At 46.1% G+C, this 24,577-nt stretch overlaps 3 protein-coding genes across 3 annotated transcripts; 2 read left to right on the top strand and 1 right to left on the bottom strand.

The window, feature by feature from the left end:
- Positions 1-5,170: 5,170 nt before the first annotated feature.
- On the top strand, positions 5,171-12,468 carry epor (erythropoietin receptor). The gene is made up of 8 exons (XM_056288035.1): positions 5,171-5,463; positions 6,036-6,171; positions 7,287-7,453; positions 7,860-8,011; positions 8,923-9,079; positions 9,330-9,414; positions 9,548-9,635; positions 9,794-12,468. The coding sequence occupies exons 1-8, from the start codon at positions 5,364-5,366 to the stop codon at positions 10,538-10,540; spliced, it is 1,632 nt and encodes a 543-aa protein (XP_056144010.1). The 5' UTR covers positions 5,171-5,363; the 3' UTR covers positions 10,541-12,468.
- Positions 12,469-12,485: 17 nt separating this feature from the next.
- On the bottom strand, positions 12,486-14,734 carry swsap1 (SWIM-type zinc finger 7 associated protein 1). Its single transcript, XM_056288037.1, has 2 exons — positions 14,386-14,734; positions 12,486-13,081 (listed from the first exon to the last, which is right to left on the bottom strand). Exons 1-2 carry the CDS (start codon positions 14,653-14,655, stop codon positions 12,506-12,508), a joined length of 846 nt encoding a protein of 281 aa, XP_056144012.1. The 5' UTR covers positions 14,656-14,734; the 3' UTR covers positions 12,486-12,505.
- A 290-nt stretch (positions 14,735-15,024) lies between these two features.
- znf653 (zinc finger protein 653) lies at positions 15,025-23,676 on the top strand. Its single transcript, XM_056287699.1, has 10 exons — positions 15,025-15,320; positions 15,511-15,551; positions 17,719-18,045; positions 19,161-19,720; positions 20,988-21,165; positions 21,403-21,487; positions 21,635-21,752; positions 21,885-21,999; positions 22,078-22,177; positions 23,461-23,676. The coding sequence occupies exons 1-10, from the start codon at positions 15,025-15,027 to the stop codon at positions 23,636-23,638; spliced, it is 1,998 nt and encodes a 665-aa protein (XP_056143674.1). The 3' UTR covers positions 23,639-23,676.
- Positions 23,677-24,577: the final 901 nt, after the last annotated feature.

Here is a 24,577-nt window from a genome sequence, read left to right on the forward strand (position 1 = left end):
ATGCTCAAAATGTGTAAACAGCCTTCCTTCCTTTGCATGACAAAATCATTCACTGACATGGAAAACTGAAGTTTTGCAACTCGGCAAATCATCACTTTCGCGAGAGGACTGTAAATGAACGGTAGGGTGCATTCTGCACCGGTATGAAAATGGTCTGTTGCAGAAACGCGCCACACAACTGTATTATGGGTCCTTCTTTTCGACCGCAACAAATGGAGGGAGTTATAATCCTCTTTAATCCACAGTGTTTGAAATAATGTACTTTGAGTCACCGGTCAACTACTGTCCGGTATACACACCATCATATTCCAGCCATGCATCATATGCTTAACCCTGCCATTCATAGTTATCTTATATGTTAAGTCGTAGAAATGTTGGGATTGTGCCTAAATTGGATAATTGGTCACATAAAGTGGGAATGCCATGGTGGAACGGGTCTAAGTCTCGGACCGCCCTGCATTTCTCCGTCTTATACGCAGAGCCATTTCCCTATCACTGCTCCTGTGCTGGAGACTTGACTGTTGGTGTGGGTTGACCGCAGCCTCATGTCTGCCATGCTAATGCCCCTCTCTGCAGGGCTCGGGCTGAGTGAAGCCTGCCAAAACACGATCAACCCCGCTCCCTCCCATTGTACAAGGCCGTGGTCAGTTATCTCGCTGGTCAGCCTGTGCTCCTAAATGCTGATACGCCGTTTCAGATACAACTTGGCTGACATTACAGTTTTTAATCTGCAACGACTCTCACCTCGCCGTGGGCTTTGTCTTGCGGCACAGAGGTTAACCATGAGAAGGATGTGTGCGAGGTTGGGTTTGGGGGGTGCCGGTTTCCTAGCACTAAATCTGCATTGCACCACCTGAAACATGCCATGTGGTTTTGCAATGTTTTGTCGAGTGAAAGGTGGAGTCAGCAGACGGCCATGTCAGTTTGTGTTGTTATGGCTGCAAGTGATGACAATACCGAGCCGAATTCACTCCTCACAGCAACTAGCATCAGCTTTGTTCATGTTAAGATACTGGAAAAACTACTGACCCCCCCCCCCTCTTGTACAAACGAGTTCGAGGCATCTAGAGTTGTTAATCTGGAAGGTTTAGGTGCTGTTTCTTTAGTTTTTATGTTGTGCCGTGTTCCAGATTGGTAGCTTTGTGTTACTATAAGAGGGGATTATTCATTTGTTTTTGTGTCCTATAGGCCTGCAGGTATTTGCACCCTTTTTGTTTTAGGCTCTGACTGTGTTGAATGTAAGCACTGTTAGAAAATTGCTCATATAAGTATATACTAAATGCATTGAAATGTGTATGAAAATAAAAATGCAATCGTTAAACATGGTACATGGTGCGAGCAGTCGTTCGTTGCCTTTGAAAACGCCAAATCGGCAGTGGAGGTCAACTGTGACCCAGAGACACCAACTCTACCGGTTCGTCACAACATGACTTGGTGGTCTTCATCATGACTCAGTGGTCTTCATGAGGACACCATCTATTATGTATGGCCATTTAATCCTGCCTACTCATTCTACACCACATGTGGGACTTTTGGTGTGAGTTATCAAAATAGGCACAGTCTAAAAAACAAAATCCAAAAACATACATTTTTGCATGGATTTCATCTAATTGAGCAGATTATGTTCTTTTGCATTGTTGGAAGAATAAAACTGCATTCAAACATGGCTGCAGATATTTTACAGCAATGAACAGAATTATCACACTTGAGAAATTACAAGCCTGTCAATCAACAGACAGATTGACAGGCGGATTGGTGCAGCATCAGCAGTAATGCGGATGTTGTACCGGACTGTTGTGGTGAAGAAGGAGCTGAGGCAAAGCTCTCAATTTACCAGTCAGTCTTCGTTCCAACCCTCACCTATGGTCATGAGCTTTGGGTAGTGACCGAAAGGGTGAGATCGCGGATACAAGCGGCTGAAATGAGTTTCCTCCGTAGGGTGTCTGGGCTCAGCCTTAGAGATAAGGTGAGGAGCTCGGACATCCGGAGGGAGCTTGGAGTAGAGCCGCTACTCCTTCGCGTTGAAAGGATCCAGTTGAGGTGGTTCGGCATCTGATTAGGATGCCTCCGGGGCGCCTTCCTTTGGAGGTTTACTGGGAGGAGGCCCCGGGGTAGACCCAGAACTTGCTGGAGGGGCTACATGTCCAGTCTGGCCTGGGAACGCCTTGGGATCCCCCAGGAGGAGCTGGAGGGCGTTGCTGGGGAGAGGGACACCTGGAGTGCCCTACTTAGCTTGCTGCCACCATGACCCGACCCCGGAGAAGCGGCTGAAGATGAGATGAGAAATTGCAAGTCGTGATAGGTGTTCAAGTGAACAATAATAGTGATATAGGAAGTATCCAAACAGCACATAAAGAATCCAAAATCACATTAAAATGATCAATAAGGGCGTCCGGGTGGCGTGGCGGTCTATTCCGTTGCCTAGCAATGTGGGGACAGAGGTTCGAATCCCCGTGTTACCTCCGTCTTGGTCGGGCGGCCCTACAGACGCAATTGGCTGTGTCTGTGGGACGCAAGCCGGTTGTGGGTATGTGTCCTGGTCGCTGCACTAGCGCCTCCTCTGGTCGGTCTTTTAACCTGTTCGGGGGGGGGACTGGGGGGAATAGCGTAATCCTCCCACGCGCTACGTCCCCCCCAGTGAAACTCCTTACTGTCAGGTGTATTGGAGGAGACGTGGTAGTCTGCACCCCTCCCGGGATCGGCAGAGGGGGTGGAGGAGCGACCGGGACGGCTCGGAAGAGTGGGGTAATTGGCCAAATACAATTAGGGAGAAGAAAAAAAAAAGGGGGGGATCAATAATCATTTTACACTTTGAAGCCAATCCCCGTGTGGCCATAAAATTACGGAAAATATTGATTCGACCACGCACAGACTGCAGTCTTAAAACTGCCCCAAGTCTCAAGTGCTGTTCTGTAGACGCCCATGGGGGTCATGTTACATTTGTTCTCTGGGGCGATGGGCATGTGTAAATGAGCCAGGTCGAGGGGACGTTTTTAATTTTCTAAAGAACATTGCACATTGATTATGATCTCTGGATTCTGTTATGCAACTGTGCAGGTACTCAACACCTGCAGGAGTGGTTTTTAACTTGTCTACTGATATTTAATTCTAGTCAGTATGAAGCACCATCATGTTAGGTGCCGTAAAAACAACAAAATACAGTAAAAGTAAAACCCCTTGAGGCAAATTTGTTGTTTGTGATATTGGGATACACAAATAAAATAGAGTTGACTTGACAGAGTGCCAGCTCCGCTCCACAGAGCCAGTAAAACACGGTCAAGATAAAGCCACGAGAGAGCATCATTAACACGAAGACAATTACAGCCGATAAAACAAAGGATTATGATCAAAACAATCAAAATAAGGTGATGAAAGGAAAATATAAAGAATTAAAGATGTGAAATTGTGAGATATAAACAATATAAAAAATAAATAAAAATTAGGCAACAACGGGGGGGGGGGGCAGTCCGGGGCCGCCATAGCCGGGGCGCGAACCCGTGTCCCCCACACCGCAAGTGACAACGTTAACCAGTCGATTAAAGGGTCCAACTCGTTAGTCAAGGACCAACGTGTCTACTTATACATGCACGTTACACTATTTTAAAAAAGCCTTCCTGTCAAAGTAAGTTTTCAGAAGTGATTGAACAGAAGGCAGTGGGTTTGCTGGTGAAATGATCACCAACATCTCTACTGAACCCTTACGATGCTTGATGAGGTGAAGACCTGTTATGGAAAAGGCCGAAGAGACGACTTCCTGTGCGTCCGTAGGGTTTGGTGAATTACGCACACATGCGATATAAACTCGATTCAGCAAAACCTGAGTGATCGCTCAACTTGTTTACTTTTGATACGACCTCGCTTTTTAACAGCTTCCGTTCTGCACACAGTTGACCAACTCATGACAGGGTACCTACCACGTAGCTACAGAGGTAGATGGCTGTGGGATCCCCGCCATGCTGTACATAAGTGATTATAACAGTTTCCTGTTGACTAAGAGTTGAGGCGGCGATAGCCCAAGTGGATGGCGCGCGAACGATCTTGTGATCAGCTTGATAGATCCGTTACGTCAGTGCCCCCCTGTGATGCCACATTTTGAATCCCCGATAAAATACTGTAGCGAATTCGGGGGACAACGCAACCACAGGAACTGCCGCGGCCGGGAAGCGAACCCGCATCGCCCGCACAGCAGGAGACATCGCTAACCGCTCGACTAAGGGGTCAGACCCGCCAACCAGCGGCCAGCGTGTCTTCTTATCCATGCACGTTACAATACGTTTCCCTTATCATCGCGGCGGCGCCAATAGCCTACAAACCTATATGAAGTTTTTTTTTTACTGTTAGATTATCTTTTAGTTTTTTTTTTTTAAGTTTGCCTCCTTGTTTGTAAAGCCTAACTGAAAGCAGACTAACTGCAACTGGAAAAAAAACCGCTTGTGCTTTCGGCATGCTACTTTGCAAAACCGTATAATAATGTAATCCAAATGATAACAACAACGATCTACTTATTGCTTTTCTCATTACATGAAACGGAAGCGTATCAATCAAAGTTCTCTTTGAGCTTATGCGCGTTGCCATGGATACGCTATCGTCTACGCACAATCTTTCGGGGGGGGGGGGTACGACATTTAGCGGCGCACCGCGGACACAGGCTGCTGCGGTGATGTAAAGGAGCGCTACGGTTTCACTCCATCTTCGATGGGGATGGGTCGCAACGCCCACCTCCGTATCGCGGGGCAGCCAGGGACGTGCCTGCGGCGCAGATAAGCCAGGTCCGGCGAGGAAAACACATGGGTGTAGCTCGCAGATAAGAAACCGTTGAGGTCTGCGTCTGAGCGCGTGGCATCCACGTGCGGTTTTTCCGTTGTTGGGAGCGCGTCGCGCTCGTCTTTACACCTTACACGAGCAGACCCTGCGCGAGGCGCATCAATACGTCCCCGCCAGCTTCTGCTGCTGTTTTGACCAAGTGTTGCGTTGCGTTTGACCTGCGCGGCGTCTGGGTTTCGGGGGGGGGGGGGGGGGACGCGCGCACGCGCGCACGCGCACGCACGCGCACGCACATTGTTGCAGGATGTTGCGTAGGTCCTTGTTTGTGGGCGTATATTTCCCGCCCGCGAACAAGTGTGTGTGAAACTTGCACCCGCGTTGCTCCACCCTTCCACTGATACCCATAGAGGAAAGTAAACAGTTTCGTGCCCTCGCCTTATCTCCCCCGATGCACGCGCGCAGCCGGGTAACTCCGTGACAAGTTGCCCAGAGGGGCAGAAGAGAGGCAATCAGATGCAGCCGAGGGCAGGTTGCACTCCAGTTATGAAGGCGAAACACAGAAGGCCTGAGTCTTTCTGTTCACAGAGCAAGACAAAAGGATGACATGTGATCACCTGAACCGAGTCTTGGTCATTTGCATGTTACTCTGCGCCCAGGCAGCGGTCACCGTCCCCGGCGCAGAGGATTTCCAAAAGAAAGGTAAGAAGAAGAAGAAACGCACAACCCCCTGCATGTTGACGTCTGCCGTGTAAGATGAAGCAGATGAACCCAGCACATTACTGTAACTGGGGTCTCGGGTGTAGTAATGATTTCGGTTGCAAGTCACAGTAGTGGCTCAGCTGCTGCTGTTCCGGGTGAATTAACTGACTTTAAACCCGAGACTGTTGGGACTGTTGTTGTTGTGTGCGCATGCGTTACGGGGAGACGTTGGCTCACTTCTTACCCACGGTTCACCTTTGTGATCTTGTACTACATGCCTGGGTGCCATATCTAACTGTCAAACTTGCCTTAATGGTGGAAAAAATGATAGGCAAGCCAAAACCTATGGCTTTCACCGTGGTCGTTTTTTATAATTATATTTGGGCCAGTTGTTCGGTGTTGACATGACAGGAGAGATGGGTGGGGGGCAACAAAATGTCCTGGGCCTATATCTGTAAGCTGGTGTGATGGCACCTTGGTCTCTTCTTCCCCTTTTCCTTTTCATCGTTCAAGTATTGACATTTTGACACCCCCCACCCCACCCTCCCAAATCCACACTATCCACCCCTCAGTGTCTCTGGTGCTGCACGAGGAGTCAGAGAACCCCAAGTGCTTCGCTGAGGGCAAGACGGATCTCACATGCTTCTGGGAGGAGGACGAGGAGAGGGCCGGCTCTGTTGATCAGTACACCTTCACATACACCTACCAGTGAGTTGCATGTAGAACAGTCCCAGTTTTGTGATCGGTACCCCTTCACATACACCGACGGGTTAGTTGCATGTAGAACAGCCCCAGTTTTGTGATCAGTACACCTTCACATACACCTACGGGTTAGTTGCATGTAGAACAGCCCCAGTTTTGTGATCGGTACCACTTCACATACACCTACGGGTTAGTTGCATGTAGAACAGCCCCAGTTTTGTGATCGGTACCCCTTCACATACACCTAGAGGTTAGTTGCATGTAGAACAGCCCCAGTTTTGTGATCGGTACCCCTTCACATACACCTACCAGTGAGTTGCATGTAGAACAGCCCCAGTTTTGTGATCGGTACACCTTCACATACACCTACCAGTGAGTTGCATGTAGAACAGCCCCAGTTTTGTGATCAGTACACCTTCACATACACCTACCAGTGAGTTGCATGTAGAACAGTCCCAGTTTTGTGATCGGTACCCCTTCACATACACCGACGGGTTAGTTGCATGTAGAACAGCCCCAGTTTTGTGATCGGTACCCCTTCACATACACCTAGAGGTTAGTTGCATGTAGAACAGCCCCAGTTTTGTGATCGGTACCCCTTCACATACACCTAGAGGTTAGTTGCATGTAGAACAGCCCCAGTTTTGTGATCGGTACCCCTTCACATACACCTACGGGTTAGTTGCATGTAGAACAGCCCCAGTTTTGTGATCGGTACCCCTTCACATACACCTAGAGGTTAGTTGCATGTAGAACAGCCCCAGTTTTGTGATCGGTACCCCTTCACATACACCTAGAGGTTAGTTGCATGTAGAACAGCCCCAGTTTTGTGATCGGTACCCCTTCACATACACCTACCAGTGAGTTGCATGTAGAACAGCCCCAGTTTTGTGATCAGTACACCTTCACATACACCTAGAGGTTAGTTGCATGTAGAACAGCCCCAGTTGTGTGTTTTACCTTGACTAAGTGTTTAAATGCATGATGCAAACTCTCTCCATTGGTATGTTAAAAATTCGTATAGTGGTCTCGTTTCAACCCGCTGAACATGACACGTGGAGAACCTGCAGATAAAGTGGCGTGTTACTAACCTCGTGTCCCACCTCCTCTGTGTGTACCAGAAATGAAAACAGCAGCCGGTGTCCAGTGAGCGTCCTCACCACAGTGGGTGGTAAAAGGCTGTACGTGTGCCAGCTTAACCAGACACAGCTGTTCGTCCAAATGGACATCCAAGTGCACCGGGACAGTCTGCTGATCCATAGCCGCAGCCTCCTCATTGAGCTTGCTTGTAAGTCATCCTGGTAAACGGCAAAAAAAGAAAAAGAAAAGCTGGTGACGTTCATGGTAAAGTGCTGTTTTCTCTCAGCTGCAGGTTGATGCTACGGTAGGGTTATCCCCTCTCAAAAGACTCTAGGACTCGTCTATTGGAAACACGGTGTATCTTTACACACCAAGTACACTTTGGACACCGAGTTGGACCGAAATCCTGCACATAATACACAACACAATGTTGGAATATGCCCTGCTCGAAATGTTGCACATGACATCCCTGCATGGGAAATTATTTCAACAGTGTCTCAACGGCTTGCAGACTTCCGCCGAAGCAGATAACTGTGTGTGTGTGTGTGTGTGTGTGTGTGTGTGTGTGTCTTATTTCATTGGAATGACCCACCTCATGTCTCCCTGCGCCACAGTTCTGCTAGACCCACCTACTAATGTGACGGTGAAGAGCACGGATCAGCAGGGTCAGCTGAAGGTGACATGGGTGCCCCCTCCCCTCAAGTACATGATTGACAGCATGATGTACGAGGTCAGCTACGCTACGGCCGACAGCAACGTGGGACTGGTACGGCTGAGCCCCCCCCCCCCACCCTTATATAACCTGCCGTCGCACCTTAGTTACCCGTGTTAGTAGCACAGCCAGAAAACGGGAGGAAGAGGAGGGTGGTTTTTGGGAGGGAGGGGGTTATATTAGACTCTCAGTGGCTCACCTGCTTGTTTATCCTGGCTACGGGAAGAGAAGTGGAGGCGAAGCGTTTGGGTGCAGACTATGGAGGTGTAGGGAAAGAATGGGAGAAGTGTGTTATTTTACTGCAGGCTGTGGATTTGGGAAAGTGCGACATGCCGTTGGAACTAATCACAAACTTACTAATTTACCTAGTGTTTATACTGTGATCATCGCCGCCCACTATGACAAAATCCTCATTTTTGGACAATTGTAACATCACTTTCAGGAGAATGGTAGCCAGATTATGCAGTGAAGAGTCGAGTCGTGGCTTTACAACACTATCATGTGTGTGTGTGTGTGTGTGTGTAGGTGGGGGGGGGGGATTACATCAGCACCAAGTACAGTTTCATCGCTGAGTCAGAAATCCAGTGGTGTTTCGAAATAGTAAAAATAAATAAATAAATAAATTGATCCCTTGTTAAGAGTGGCATAATAGTATTGTACTCCCCCCATATGAAGATGGACTTAAATGAAACCATGAAAAATTACTACGGTATTTGCTGTCATTATTTCAGTCGCATAGTATTTGTCTAGAGTAGGATGTGTACTTACAGCATTACTATAGAAATAAGCTACTTTTACTGCAGTGTTTTAATAGTAATGTGATGAGGGAAAAACCCCACAGAAAATACTTCAGTCATTTTCTTGTTTTTTTTCTTTCTATGATTCAACTATAGTCCATTTTCGTCCCGGATTATTGATGAATGGTAAACACGTGGCGCTGATGAGCATTTCTGCTCCGCTTTTAGGTGGAGGTGGTACATGCCAGGTCAGAGCTGATGCTGCGAGGCCTGCAGCCCGGTACCCAGTACAATGTACGTGTTCGAGTAAAGCTGGATGGACTAAGTTACAACGGCTACTGGAGCACCTGGACTGACCCCGTCTCCTTGAACACACTGCCTGCAGGTGGGGATTTTCCTTTATAAGCCAAATCATGCAAATATATATTTCTTGCAGCTCGAGCCACAATCTCTAAACAGCCAAATCTGGATTAGGGCGAATCTGAGGAATCCAGCTCTACTTCTGGGTTACATCACTACACTTCATGTTAGCGTCCTTTACGTTATTCTATAAATTTCTTTGCTCTGTTTCGCTTTGTTTGTCATGATCGTGCCTTGCGTTTCACCCCGTTGTGGTGATTTCGTGTCTCCTCTAGACGTGGACCCACTCATTGTGTCCCTGACTCTCAGCTCTCTCATCTTCGCTCTGCTGTCGCTCGCCATGCTCCTGTCTCATCGCAGGTCAGACATGCCCGCATGCATTCAGGGACACACACACACACACACACATATCACCACAATGATCACAAACAAACACTAATAATGACGTGTAAAGGCAAACGTGCTTGATCTATGATTCTTATTTCATTTCAAGGTTCCTGACCGAGAAGATTTGGCCCGCCATTCCAAACCCTGAGAGCAAGTTTCCAGGTCTATTTACTGTTTATGGCGGGGACTTTCAGGTATGAAAAACCACTGCTTTCAGGACTACATTATCAAAGTCTGTATCAAAACAGTTTATAAGAAGCCCACCCTGTTGCCGTTTCTATGTCACAATTTTGGAGTGAAACATTTCATCTGGTTTTTAAAAGATTTTTTAAACCCATTTCTCTCCCCGTAGGAATGGTTAGGCCAGACCAATGGAGGCTTGTGGTCGAGTCCAACTATTTTCTGTACTGAAGAATGCCCCTCCGCCCTGGAGGTCCTCTCAGAGGTCAGCTTGAGCCCCCTACCCCCCTTCCCAGTTCTGCTACCCAAGGCCCCTAGGGCCTTTGCCATGGGGGTGGAGGAGGAGAAGAAAGATGATGGGAGAAAAATAGAGGATAAAACGTTGAGAAGGGTAGATTCAGCACTGCTGGACAGATGGAGAGAGATGCCCCATGACCATTGGCTGATGGACCAGTTAAGGGCACTCAACCAGCATCCTGTTCCCTGCTCCCAGTCTTCTCTGCTGGAGTCCCAAGATGCCTATGTCACCCTCAGCGGCAACAACCACGGTGGAGACGAGCACCTGGATGACATCCTTGAGGAGACCTTGCCTCTGGAGATACTCTTCGCGTCCAGGGGGAAACTGTCATCTGAATCTCACTCTGACCTGGGATCTTTACAGCAGAGCTCCGGGTCAGGTCGCCTGTCATCCCAGTCCAGTTTTGAGTACCCAAACCACACCTGGCCCCCCAAAGGCCCCGGGTACACTTACATGGCCGTGGCAGACTCTGGGGTCTCTATGGATTACAGCCCCATGAGCTCCAGCCGGATAGAAGACATTGGGAAAGTGGTTATCTATGCCAACGAGTATAAGAACGAGATCCCAGCCCACAGAAGACCCTTGCTAACAAGGCAGCATCATGTTGACTATGGCTGTTGACCAACCGCTAGGTGAGGCAGGAGGCTGCAAACTGACTGAGACTTGGACATGGAGCAGGTTACAAAAGAATCTAAAGGAAATTTGGATTATTCACCAAAGCTGCAAAGGCTTTCAGTGGCTGCCCCTTGCAAGAGGAATAAGAAAATGAGTTGGTCTCTCATTGAGTTGTCTCCAAGCATGTGCCATTAAAGGCCATTTGTGCCGAGGTCTTCAATCCAATTAAACATCACACTGACTGACTTCAGTACTTGGTTTCACTACCGCTGATTGAAGCTGTGCTAACTGGATGGTGTAGTGTCAAAACATGCATACACATGGCCCTCGATGGGACACAACTGGACATGAAGGCTATCACCATAACATAAGCTAAAATTACCCATGAGAAGTTTTGTTTGACATGGACACGTTTCTTCTTCTGCAACATCTGTCTTGTGGCAACATAAGCTTCCATCCACGTGGGACAATATCGTTTCATGCAAATGGCCGCTGTGAGTAACACCAAAACACTGATATTGTGATGCCAATGTAAATGTCTGTGTATCCATCATTGTATCGTGTACAGTATAATCTGTTGGTAAGTTCATAAGGTTTTGTTATCTTAGTGAAGTATAAGTTAACACAGTGAACTTAACAAGTTATTGGCCGATAAGTCAGCTGTGTGTGTACTGGTACTATTTTGGAAGTAAACTATCAAGTTAAAATGCCGACTCTCAACTTTAACGTGAGGTTACTTCAAATCATACCTGATGAAAGAATGGGACTTGAATAAGGGACATTCAAAAGGGCTTTGGCTCCTTATCTGATATACCCGAAAATACTCCCAAGTTAAATATCCCCAAGATAAAGTGGACAGACTTCACTTTAAACCGCGTTATTTTATCTGTGTCCAGTTCCCGGAGACACTTATAAGCTTTGTAAATACATCATGAATGATTTGTCTGTTATGTGATGTGAATAATTTCAGAAAAATAATCACATCACTGAATTTTTTTTTTACCATTTCTTCGACATGAAACTCTGCATTAAATGAAAAGATGTCTACTGTAAGATGTACAGGAAGGCAGAAAAATAATGCTGTTTTTCTGTTTTTGTCAACTAAAGAGGATGAGAATTAGGAAAATTAGTTCCAGAGTTGCCAAGACGTCTGCTTGTTACCATCTTTCTTCTTTCACCGAGTACAGTACAGAATGCATGTCTATATCTAAAGAATGTTAAAAATCAAACATCTGAATTCGTCACAAAACTGGAGTACAACTATAAATAATTTTCAATTTTCTTTTTTTTTTAGCTTACAAAGAAATGTCCTTGACACAATTAAGCTTGACAAAACCTTGACACCAAAGCAGACTAATGAGTCATGTTTAGCAAAGTACAACACGTTAATGTATGCAGTATTGAAAATCAGCAATCGGCATCCTAAACTATAGCCAGCCTGTGGCTAGTTTACACTTTTGCAAAATTAAGTGCAAAAACTTACGAGATTGACTATGAAGGGGAAATATTCAATTGAAACCCTGCTCAGTATAGTGGAACCATATCACGCTTACAAAAAAACAAAAAAATCAAAACCACAACTCCAGAGCTAGTTGTTACAAGTTTTTCATTTGATGGTTATACAACTTTTGTCCTACAAATCTTAACTACAAATGATACTCTGTCTTGAAAATCATTTGAAATGACTTTAACTTCATAAGCCATTCTTCCTCAAAACTAAAAGTAACTCTAATTTCCACGTTTTTATCAGATTTTAAAGCACTGGTGTTATTGTGTATATAGAATACTGAGGTTAAATGTCTCGTGTAAGCGATTTTAAAAAATACAGGTTGTCAAATTCTGTGTTCATATTTGTAATTTTAATGAACATGTTCATTAACTCATGTCATTTAAAGTTTAAATCTATTAAACATTTTCATACAATCTACAGCTGCTGTGTTCCTTTAAGTTGAAACAAACGTGAATACAAATTCAAACCAATGTAAACTCCAAGAGGCCATTTTGCAAAATGTTTAACTGCCACTCTTGGGCTACACTGGGAAGCTTGTCCTTACAATCCTTGGTGCAAGTGGCTTCAGTAATGCCAGTCCCAGAAAGGTAAACATGCCACACCTCTTGCAGTCCGGTGGCTGCAGCTCTATAGCTTTCGTCTCGGTCCAAAGTACACCTTACCTGGAAATAACGATCGAGGACGGCAAGGATGGGGTCTTGGGCTGAGGGTTCCCTAACAGTTTGCGCCACCCCAAAGTCTGGCTGGAATGCGGCAATGACTCGGCAGGGGGCTAAGCCTGAGGCCTTTCTCACCAAATCTTGTGTGAGAAATGCAGCTGTGTCATGCAGCAGTGCAGACACATGTGCAATGCAAGACTGCTCCCCCTGGTGAAATCTACTGCAGCTGCATCCTTCTCCTGGACCTCGCAGGTAGCCCTCCAACCTGTCAACTATGATCAGTGATGGAGGTGTGGGAGATGTGTTGGGTGACTCATGAAGGGAGGCCACCTGATGCCGCAGCTCCACCATTGTCTTTGGATACGAAAACTTGATTTTCTGAAAGAGAGAGAGAGAGAGAATGTGAAGTTCATTTTTTAAAAATAAATGTAAAAATGTACAGGCCATGATGTAGGCTGCAGCCTTCATCGTGGGGTGTACACTGATTTAATGAAATCGACATTATAGGTGTCTACAAAGAACTACTGGGCAGTTTCCCAGAAAGGGATTAAGTCACAGACTAAAATCCCCTTTTAAACTGGACTAATTCTAATTTACTTTCTGAGTCATGGATTCAAACAGTTCAAGATTTATCAAAGAAGGTTGAATCGGTTCATCTGAATACAACGTTTATTGACAGATAAGTTTCATCACTCAACTAAGTGACATCTTCAGTCTGAACCGAGGGGAGGGGGGGGCGCCTAAAAATATATCTTTCGCCATCTCACAATGCAACTATTCCCCAATCCTCTGTGAATAGTACACATGGCCATCGAAACTCTAGTTAAAGGTCACATCCATATTTGCATATGAAACTGTTCGCTGGTTTCGGTTGCTAGGCACTGTATTGCTTATAAGGGGTGAGGATACCCGCAGTCAGTTTAGACTGAAGATGTCACTTAGTTGAGTGATGAAACGTATCGGCCAATAAACGTTGTGTCCTGATGAACTGATTCAACCTTCTTTGATTTTCTTACCTGAATTGAGCATGCATCAAGACAGTCCAAGATTTAGCCTGATATAGATTTGAATGCTAAATTTTCCAGGTCAAAGATTAGTGTTACTCCTGGAGTAAATCAGGTTTTAAATTAAACTTCAGAGAAGGCAAGTTTAACTTTAGTTTAGTGTTAATCCATCCCAAAGATAGGATACATTTTTGGACTAAATCAATGAAGACCAATGAGCACGACCGCCCAGACAAGTACTCACTGACAGGAGTGCCCCATCCAACCCCGACCCTCCGTAGACACGCCCATGGTCATTTGTTTCTCCAGTTCCCCTGTGCCAGAAAGTTTTATACTTTTCTGGATCCATTCCAGTTTTTTTTAAATACAACCTCATTTGCTTTAATCTTTTTCTAAATTAAGACGCCCATAGTCCACAAGTAACTAATATAAAGTTAAGATATGTTAAAGTGAATCACTGGATTAAGACTGTCCTGTCTATCAGAGAAGGATGGGTACGACATTTTTAGGCATATAAATAAAATAGTCTGGCTTACAGTTAATCATACAGGTTATTAGAACGAAACTATGGAGATACATTTCATGCATTATCATTCACAACATAACCAACGAACAGTGCAGGTTTAATATTTCGGTTTTCCAGACAGGTGCGCAGAGGAAAGAAAGTGACTTGCTTGCCTTCAGGCTTTCTGGGCTGAGGCTGGGAATGCACGTCTGTAGAGAGACTGGCAGGCTCTGGATTTGAGTTTGGGTGAAGAAGATCACGTTCATCCCCAGTTCGGAGGCGGCTGTTACCGCAGCGAGCAACAGCAAAGAGCGGCTGAGGCTTCGCTCCCCGACCACCAGGGCGCTGCATGCTGTTGACGATGGAGAAACGCGTTCGGAATTCTTTACCGACTCCGTTCGTGAAACAAAGGTCCGAAATACTAGTTTTAAAATATCAGTCATTCTTTACGACGCTAAAATATCATATTTTTTAGCTGAGCTATACGTCGCCTTTAGCCGACGTGAGAGAGTTTGAAAGCGTTTCCGGCATCCGTCGCGCGTATGTGTCCGTGTAACGGAGTCCGTGCGCAAACAAGGTGTACGGGGCTGTACGGTTCCGCCCCGCAGACTGACTGAAGGGGTTGAAGTGGATCACTGTCCCGTTATTTTCCCGTTGGGCGACTCGATGGTGTTCGAAAACCTCCGTCGTGTTTATGGGCGTACGAGGTGGAAAGAAAAGCGCAGAAATTTGTCGGCTGTTCAGATTTCATTTTAGCCCCGACACCACTTCCGTAACCGCCGGTGGAAACCACATCAGCTGTTGTCGCCAAGATGGCGGACCGCTGCGCCGTACTGGAGGGTCCCCTGGACAGCGATCCCACCGAGGACCAAGTGAGAGCCGTTTTCCGGCGTTGCAGAGGACGACCGAGGCTCACGGACTCCGACCGAGCCCAGAGACGACTCGAGTCCAGGAAGAAGTACGACGTGAGGCGGGTCTACTTGGGAGAATCGCACAAGCTTTGGAGTGAGCTCCGCAGGCGAACGACTTTGAGTGATGCCGGGCTAGCGGAGTACTTAATCCTGCTGAATTCTACCTACGGGGAGAAATACCAGCAAAAGCATTGCGGGTAAGTCCAAAGCCTCATCCAGACGTCTAGACGGCGCTGGGCGAGACGGCGGTGTTCATTTTGGTGTGCGTGGCGGCCACCGCTTCTTGGGACTTTGCTGTAAAGATGTCGTGTCTTTCTAAGGATGCTGCCCGGTCTGCATCCAGATAATCTCTTTGTGTGTTTTGTATATACTCTATTTCTCTGCCAGAAAGAAGACTGCACCAGAAGTTTCAGTGAAACAGAAAAAAGGTAAGCAGTCCCTGCTAATAAAAAAAAAAACAAACCAAAAACCATTTGAGGAATCCTGATGGTCTCTATTAGAAGTAACTACATTGCAATAAAATACAATACGAGCAACTTTATTAATCCAGCTAGCAGCTTGTTGTACACAAAACACAGTAACATGCAAACAAACAAATAACTCAAACAATAAATAACACCCCAGTGAGCTAAATGTGGAATAAAATCTACTATAAGATCTTTAAGTAATTAATGTTGATAGGCTAGTTAAACTTGGTAAACACAATAAGATGAACTTGATAAACAATAAAATGATCAGAAATAAAAAACATAAATAAAAAACACTGGAGCGTTTAGTAGTAAAATTGCAGAGGGAAGGTATGATTTAGAATAACGGTTAGTGTTACAAGCAGGTAAAACATAACGGCGCCCTGAGAGGAAATTCCCTCGCAAGAACATGTCCGGAAGAAGCCAAAATACTTTCTGCTTTCTGGAAGAGTTGTTGGTTGCAAAAAGAATTCAGATGTCTTTGTTTCACTCTGGTCTTAGAACAGATTTTAATAATGCTGTTCAGGCAGATTCTGTCTTTAATGATAATAATAATAATCATTATATTTATATAGCGCTTTTCTAGACACCCAAAGCGCTTTCACCACGAGGCTGTGAAACCAGCCTATAAACAAAAAACTCAGAAGACCCTCAATGAAAGATCGATAAAGGCGAGAGAAGATGATGGGACTGACAGAAAAGGAATTTAGTTCACGGAGAAGGTGAATTCTCTGTTGCCCCCGCTTCACAGCAGCCTCAGTGTTCAAATCAAAACTATCAAAACCTTTAAATGTGTTGTTGATGTTTCAAGATTCAAGAGATTCAAGATTCTTTATTTGTTACATCTCATTATAAAAGTATAACAGAGTAAAATTCTTGAGTTTCGGCTCCTCAACGCTGCAGCAACAGTAGTAACTGAACAATAACAAAACAACAAAAAAACAGCAACAATAATAGTGTGTGATGTATGTAAGGTGCTGTGTGTGTGTGTGTGTGTGTGTAGGCCCAGCCCCAATAAATGCGCACACGTCACATGTGTGTGTACTTGTCTGCATATCCATGCATGTCTGTGTATGCCAAGCTACCTGTGTGTGTGTGTGTGTGTGTGTGTGTGTGTGTGTGTAGGCCCAGCCCCAATAAATGCGCACACGTCACATGTGTGTGTACTTGTCTGCATATCCATGCATGTCTGTGTATGCCAAGCTACCTGTGTGTGTGTGTGTAAACCAATGAGCCGCTGAAAACCACAGGTCAGTACCAGTCAGTCCGGCACCAGACTTAGTGTCTTTTAATTTTCTTTGTTCAAAAGCCTGGTTGCTTGGTGGAAAAAGCTGTTTCCGAGCCTACTGGTCCGGGCTTTGAGGCTGCGGTACCGCTTGCCTGACGGTAGTAGCTGGAACAGTCCATAGTTGGGGTGGCTGGGGTCTTTGATAATCCTACGGGCTTTACTGACACAACGTCTATCGTATATGTCCTGGGTGGAGGGAAACTCGCATCTACTTACGTCCTGGGCCGTCCGCACAACCCTCTGCAGTGATTTGCTGTTCTGGGCAGTACAGTTCCCATGCCAGGCGGTGATGCATCCAGTCAGGATACTCTCGGGTGTGCCTCTGTAGAAGGCACTGGATGCCTCGCGGCACCCATCCCTGCCACTCCAGATTTGGGGATCTGAACCCCCTCCCTTTCGATCGACCGGGGGCGACAGAGACCATTGCCCCTCCCTTCCGAGCGGCGTTCGCCCATCTCTTAGCACCAACTGACCCATGGTCAACTGCTGTTCACATGAAACCAACCCTTCTCCGCTTCGGCCTTCAAAGTTCTCGTTTGAATATTTGATGACACTGATTCAGTTATTTTAATGGTTTCCGTCAGAAACCACTAACCTGATCCCGAGCATTTCCTATACATTCGTTCTGATGGTTTCCATTAGACATACTAATATAGACCATTGCATATCATCAAGAGCCACTGCAATTCCCAACAACCATTAAAACCATCAGGAAATGCTTTGTTTTTATGCTTTTTTCAGCAGGGTTGTCATTGATGCATGCAAATACATTTATGATAAAGAACAAATCCAAATCATTTACCTGTTGTTTTTTCATAGTTTACTATCATTGTTTCACAGGGAGAAAGGGACACGTGTCCAGCCTCCGGAGTCTGGTGTCTTGGTACCAGGAGCACTCCCGCACTTGCTCTCATGAACCTGAACTTCAAGCACATGAGCTCCAACCTGGCTTTTGCACTGCTGCTATTTGGGAGTGTGATGCCAACCATTCATTTGTGCAATACCTCTTCTCACCAGTTAGGGAGGCTAATGATTCAGAACCCGAGGGACGGCTAAATGGAGAGGGTGAAGGAGAAAGAGCAACAAGGACAGACACGCCAGTGACTAAAAGCACTGTGACCAGAAAGAGAAGAAAGGAGACAAATGCACAAAGAAGACATGTCAAAGGTAAAGAAAAACATGGAGGGATGCCAGGATCTCATTTGGTGACCCATTACAGCTGCCTTACTGAACTTTTTTTTTTTGAAAAAAAAAGTTGTTATCTAAAGAAGAATCAAATTACATTTTATCCATTGGATACTGCAATTGGCAAATTCCAGAGTTTGCAGTTACTTTTACTTTGCTACAGGTTGAATCTGACATCTAGCTCCAAGCAGGTGAATGCTGTTGTCGTAGCTATTTTTTTCCACTTTTGTCATATATGCTACCTAAAACCAAGAATTTTCTTTCATTCAAAAGCTTAGAGTTAATCATCCAGGATCTAATCTCATCCATGCTAGCCTACTGCTGTTTCCGCTTAACTGGAATTAGCCGGTCTTCCTTCTTCCGCTTCCACATTTAACGTGGAATGCTGCAACATGTCTCCTAACAGGCTCCAGGCCAAGGGACCACATTAACCCTGTTTTTGCCTCACTGCACTGGCTCCCAGTATGTCTGAATTGATTTTAAGATCCTGTGGGTTTTTTAGAATCCTCAATGATCTGCCCTCCCTTTATATTACAAAGCTTTTACTCCCCCACACTACCTCTAGGTCCCATAGATCCTCGTACTCATGGCTTCTGTCTGTTACCCGGTCAAGGCTTAGTGGTGCCCACAATTTTGCAGTTGTTAGCCCTAGGCTGTGGAATCAACTACACTCCTAGTGGATCTGCCCCATCATTTGACTTATTTAAATTTATCCTCAAAAAGCATTTCAACTCTAGAGTTTTTGAGTGGGAGTAGGCACATTTATTTAGCACCATATCTAGCACCTTACTCAGCCTGTTTTCTATGAAACAGGGCATTGTTTTACTGCTTTCATTGCAGTGATCTCCCATATTACTTGTTCCATCTTTTTTTATTTTTTGTTGTTCTGTTACTTTTAAATTCTGTGCAGCACTTACTTTGGCAAACACTTTTGAAATGTGCTTCATAAAGAAACTGACCTTAACAATGGCCTCCAAAAATTGGCTGGATAATTGCTAAATTGGCTAGTAGAGCTGTCATTTGCCTTGTGGGTGGACTTGATTTCCAGCCCTGATAATAATCCAATAAAGTCTCAAATTATCTGTTTACCTCTCCAGACGTGCGAGAAGATCTGGATGTTTGTGGGGTACAAGATACAACTGTCAGCTCAATGGAACAGGCCACAGCGCTCAACCACCTGTCTAGTGCAGAGGTTTCCGCTAGGAACGTTCCATTGACAGAGCATCCTGACTGGGAGATGGTAATGGAGAAAGAGCAATGCTCTTCTGAGGCAGATGGTATCAAGGAAGCACTTCACTCAGTAGGAGAGGCCACCATCAGCTCAGAGGAGGAAGCTGAGGATTTGAGTAGAGACAACGATGGAGAGGGAGAAAGAAAGGAAAGACTGGGAGATGAAGGGACAAGGACAACAACGGACAGTTATGAGTGTGTGGTGGTGACCGCATCCTTACCCAATAAGCTGGAGAAGACAGATGAGGACCCTGCACTGTCCCAGACCTTGAATGAATCTGTCAGGCTGGGCTCTCGGCCTGATCTGTCTGCTCCACCATCCATGCATGTGCAAGAGCAGAGAGAGCTCTTCCACTCTCAGACTCTGCAGACAGTGGTGACCAGCTGTGACATTCCAGACCAGAGGGCAACTCTGGAAGGCTCACAGGTAGGTCTGTGAGAGCTGTTTCAAAACTGATGAGATGTTCCGTTTAATTCCTTTCTTTCAATGACTTGGGGGGGGATGTGTCAAACACACCTTTGTTTTTCTCCCCACATAGACTATTGTAACTCCCTGTGTACAGATCCCACCAAAAGCTTTTCAAAAATGCTGCTGCCGGGCGTCTGGGTAGCGCAGGGGTCTATTCTGTTGCCTACCAATACGGGGATCGCTGGATCAAATCCCCGTATTACCTCCAGCTTGGTCAGCCGCCTCTACAGACAAAATTGGCCGTGTCTGCGGGTGGGAAGCCAAATGTGGGTGTGTATCCTGGTTGCTGCACTAGCGCCTACTCTGGTCGGTGGGGGCTCCTGTTCGGGGAGGAGGGGGAACTGGGGGGAATAGCGTGATCCTCCCACACGCTAAGTCCCCCTGGCGAAACTCTTCTCAGTGTCAGGTGAAAAGAAGCGGCTGGTGACTCCACATGTATTGGAGGACACAGGTGGTAGTCTGCAGCCCTCCCCAGATCGGCAGAGGGGGTGGAGCAACGACCAGGGCGCCTCGGAAAAGTGGGGTGATTGGCCAAGTACAATTGGGGAGAAAAAGGGGGGGGAATCCCCCCAAAAAAAAACTCTGCTGCCAAACTTCTAACTGGCACCAGGAAGTTTTTGAATTGATTTTCAGGTTTTCTTGTTTATATGTAAAGCACTGGGTGAGCCGGCCCCCTCCTACATTTCTGACCTCTAGGTCACTCAGATCCTCCGGCCAAATGCTTTTGTCTGTTCCACGGTCTCTGTTAAAACTGAAGAGAGGGTGTGCTTTTCTGTGTTGTTACCCTGAGGCTTTGAAACAACCGTCCTAACTCTGTTATTGACATATTCAAATCCTGTTTAAAAGCCCATCTGTATTCCCTCGCATCTGAGTCTACCTGAGCCCTGAGGTGCTATTTGTTTGTCATGTGTAGTTTTGTCCTCAGTGTGCTTTGTTCCAGTTATCCCTTATTTAGCGATGGTGTACAGCACTTCAGTCAACATTTGCTCTTTCTAACTGTAAATCAAATCTCTATAATAAACTTGGCTTTACTTTTATTTACAACATGCGCAGTTTTTGCGTGTTGCTAAAATGTGTTGTTAGATAAATTTCAATTCATTATGTTGATTTGTCAAGTAACTGTTTTTCTCTCAAGAGCTACCCCCCCCCTCCCCGCTGACTGTCAAAAGCTGTCTTGTCCTGATTGCATTTTATAGCAACTGATGAGCCGTCCTGTCATTCCTAGCTAATTATCATCACCGGCCCCAGCTACGAGGCTCTGACATCGGAAGGCATCCAGCTTAACATGGGAGGCGGTGACATGGAGGAAGTCACCTGCACTGTCATTGAGGGTGTAACCTACAACCAAGTTTGCCAGTCAGACACAGACCTCCACACAGTGGAGGAAGAGGCCTCCATCACAGGTTTGCTATGACTGTAATCGTCTCAATGTTTGTTTTGGTTTTTTTGTTTTGTTTTGTTTTTTGAGGCTGGAGCGTTTTAGCATCTCCTCATATGGCAAAGCCTGCTTTTGAGAAATTGCTATGTAAACATGCAAACCTTAATAAAGGCCATCTGCCCCAAAGTCTTTTGTTTATTTGTAATGTATTGTTGTCGCTCTCTCGGTTTTCAAAATGAATTTCATCTTATCTACTGTTCAGAGTTGAGTGAGAAACAGTTGCTGCAGCCTACTGGCGAGCCGCTGTCACCTGGAAGTGAGAGCGAGCTGCAGAGGAGCCTGAACAGGTTGGTATTCTGTCAAGACCACTTGACTGAATGTCACTGGAGATGGCACTGAAGGGCATGTGAGTTTAACACAGACTTCAGTCAACTACTCCTCCAGTTTACTACTGTCTGTCTGGAGGATTAATTGTGTCTCCTCTCCTTTTGCAGTGTCAGATCAAAAAGAAACAGGCGAGGTCCTGTCATCGAGGCAGATGGCATGCTGAAGATGTTCCACTGTCCGTATGAGGGCTGCAGTCAAGTCTACGTGGCTATCAGTAGCTTTCAGGTAAAAGACGGAACCTGATTTCATTTATGCTTTAGCCTGGATATCAGATACCTTGCACAGAATAAGTTTGTCGTTTTTCTGAAGAAGATTGTTAAAATAATGTTTTTTTTTATTGTTTCTGTTTCTCTTTAGAATCATGTGAATTTAGTCCATAGGAAAGGGCGAACTAAGGTTTGTCCCCATCCAGGCTGCGGAAAAAAGTTTTATCTGTCAAACCACCTACATCGTCATATGATCATCCATTCAGGTAGGTATGCACAGGCACACACAATGCAAGACATGTTGGACTTAGTTTCATGTACGTCATTGTGTAATTTCTGTCCAGGGGTCCGAGATTTCATCTGTGAGACGTGTGGAAAGTCATTCAAACGGAAAAATCACCTGGAGGTTCACAGGAGAACTCACACAGGAGAAACACCGCTACAGTGAGTTACTAATGCTTATGTCAAAGCTCGGCGTCAAGCATTTGTGTGCTGATCACTTTGGCCAGGATCAAACAAAGCATGTTAAAAGTGTGTATTTATTTCACCTACATAAAATGTTACTGCCGATTGATTCTGTTACAAATGGGCGGCACGGTGGCCCAGTGGTTAGCGCTGTCCCCTCACAGCAAGAAGGTCCTGGGTTCGAACCCCAGGATTGTCCAACCTTGAGGGTCTCATCCTCTGTGTGGACTTTTCATGTTCTCCCCGTGTCTGTGGTGGGTTTTCTCCAGGTGCTCCGGTTTCCCCCACCATTGAAAAGACATGCATGTTAGGGTTAATACTCCTGTCTGTGCCCCCGACCGAGGCATGGCAAGACGAACTGGAGTTGGTCCCCCGTGTGCTGCATGGCGGCTGCTCACTGCTCCATCTACACAGCTAGGATGGGTTAACTGTAGAGGAAGAATTTCGCCACGGGGGTTAATTAAGTATCTCGAATCAAATGCACTGTGCTGAAATGCACGGTTTGTATGAATTTGTTTTTTGTTTTTTTAATTGAAAAGAAAATTGTTTTGCGCGGGTATTTTACTTTTTGTAATGAAAATGTTGTGTTAGTGAACTAGTGCCACACCGTTGTGTTTTAACCTACAACTTGTAATAACATTTCACATTCATGACTAAAAAGTTGTCGTTTGCGATGGGCCAGTCGTTGGGCTTTGCTCAATTTGACTCATCATGGGCGCCTGGGTAGCGTAGCGATCTATTCTGTTGTCTACCAACACGGGGGATCGCCGGTTCAAGTCCCTCTGTTATCTCCGGCTTGGTCGGGCGTCCCTACAGACACAATTGGCCGTGTCTGCAGGTGGGAAGCCGGGTGTGGGTATGTGTCCTAGTCGCTGCACTAGCGCCTCCTCTGGTCAGTCAGGGTGCCTGTTCGGGGAGGAGGGGGAACTGGGGGGAATAGCGTGATCCCCCCCCACGCACTACGTCCTCCTGGCGAAACTCCTCCCAGTCAGGGGAAACGAAGCGGCTGGCGACACCACATGTATCGGAGGAGGCATGTGGTAGTCTGCAGCCCTCCCGGATCGGCAGAGGGGGTGGGGCAGCGAGCAGGACGACTCGGAAGACTGGGGTAGTTGGCCGAATACAATTGGGGAGAAAAAGGAAGACGAAATCCAAAGAAAATGGGTAAACCGCTAGAAAAATGACAACGTTAATCCTTCCATCTCCATCTCTCTTTTGGCTAATTTCTTCATCCCTGCCCTCTCACTGTTTCCATCCCTCAGATGTGAGATCTGCGGCTACCAGTGTCGCCAGCGGGCGTCCCTGAACTGGCACATGAAGAAGCACACCCCAGAGGCCCAGTACAACTTCACCTGTGAGCACTGTGGCAAGAAGTTTGAGAAGTTGGACAGCGTCAAATTCCATAAGCTAAAGAGTCATCCGGACAAGCAGGCAATCTGAGCGAGGTGCAGCACTACTGGCTAGGAACTTCCTTTGGACACAAGATGAAGAATTGGGGGGGGGGGGGGGACTTGTGTCTGCTGTCGGGGGGGGGGGGGGCGGGGGGGGACAATCTCACAGCTGTGCAGGTCATAAGCTGTTCCGGACTCCAAGGTCTAGCTGAGCTTTTTGAATTTGTTCCAGAAAAATACTTGATCCTAGTAGCTGTTTACATTCTGTATAACTTGTTTCTAAATACTTTTTGACATATTTAAGGATTATTTTCTATTTTCGGTACGGGTCATCGTTCTTTCCAACGCCGCACCACAAGAGAGAAGTGAATTAATAATCATGAAGGATGCGTTTAACGTCCGTGTGGCGCCACTACACATACCTTGGCGAATAACTTTGTTCTGATTTGAGGTGCTGAATAATTTCTCTTGGGTGTGCAATGTGAGCCTAGTATCTCGCACTTTGACTGTCAATATACAACATGTGGTCTTCCCTTTGCAATATTGAAACACAATATCTGCTGTGTGGACTTTGTCCGTGTCAGTTATTTTTTTAGTACTTCATGCATCTTAGGGTAGCATTTGCCTCGGATTTCCTGTCAGTTTGTTGTTGAAGCCCCTAAACGTCCAGCGTCCCGGTGCATAGGCAGCGTTGAGAAATGCTGTCCAAATGAGATATATCACGAGGCCCAGCGTTTTCGGTTTTTACCGATTTTCACCGAAAAATACCCAGATTTTTTTAAAAGGAGCAGATCAGTTTAAACTGATTTTCGCTGATCCAAAAGTTGTTCCTGTTCGTGTGAGGTTACGTAACAGTGACCTCTTGTGGCGAAATTCGGCATGCCGGCTGGCTTTGAAAAATAAAAACCGAAAATACTTGAGCCTTGGATATATGGGACCAGGGGCGCAACGAGGTGGGGGGGTGCAGAGGGTGCAATGCACACAGGCG

The sequence above is a fragment of the Lampris incognitus genome, chromosome 10 (assembly GCF_029633865.1).
Source record: "Lampris incognitus isolate fLamInc1 chromosome 10, fLamInc1.hap2, whole genome shotgun sequence".
NCBI classification, from domain to species: Eukaryota; Metazoa; Chordata; class Actinopteri; order Lampriformes; family Lampridae; genus Lampris; species Lampris incognitus.

What these genes read in the sequence shown, in the direction of transcription:
- znf653 (XM_056287699.1), top strand. Translation starts at nt 15,025, where the DNA reads ATGGCGGACCGCTGCGCCGTACTGGAGGGTCCCCTGGACAGCGATCCC. An exon ending in TTCAGTGAAACAGAAAAAAG is followed by an intron (nt 15,552 to 17,718) that starts GTAAGCAGTCCC and finishes ATTGTTTCACAG; the next exon opens with GGAGAAAGGGACACGTGTCC. An exon ending in CAACTCTGGAAGGCTCACAG is followed by an intron (nt 19,721 to 20,987) that starts GTAGGTCTGTGA and finishes TGTCATTCCTAG; the next exon opens with CTAATTATCATCACCGGCCC.
- epor (XM_056288035.1), top strand. Translation starts at nt 5,364, where the DNA reads ATGACATGTGATCACCTGAACCGAGTCTTGGTCATTTGCATGTTACTC. An exon ending in CCGACAGCAACGTGGGACTG is followed by an intron (nt 8,012 to 8,922) that starts GTACGGCTGAGC and finishes CTCCGCTTTTAG; the next exon opens with GTGGAGGTGGTACATGCCAG. An exon ending in ATGCTCCTGTCTCATCGCAG is followed by an intron (nt 9,415 to 9,547) that starts GTCAGACATGCC and finishes TTTCATTTCAAG; the next exon opens with GTTCCTGACCGAGAAGATTT.
- swsap1 (XM_056288037.1), bottom strand. Translation starts at nt 14,655, where the DNA reads ATGACTGATATTTTAAAACTAGTATTTCGGACCTTTGTTTCACGAACG. An exon ending in TCAGCCCAGAAAGCCTGAAG is followed by an intron (nt 13,082 to 14,385) that starts GCAAGCAAGTCA and finishes TCTCTCTTTCAG; the next exon opens with AAAATCAAGTTTTCGTATCC.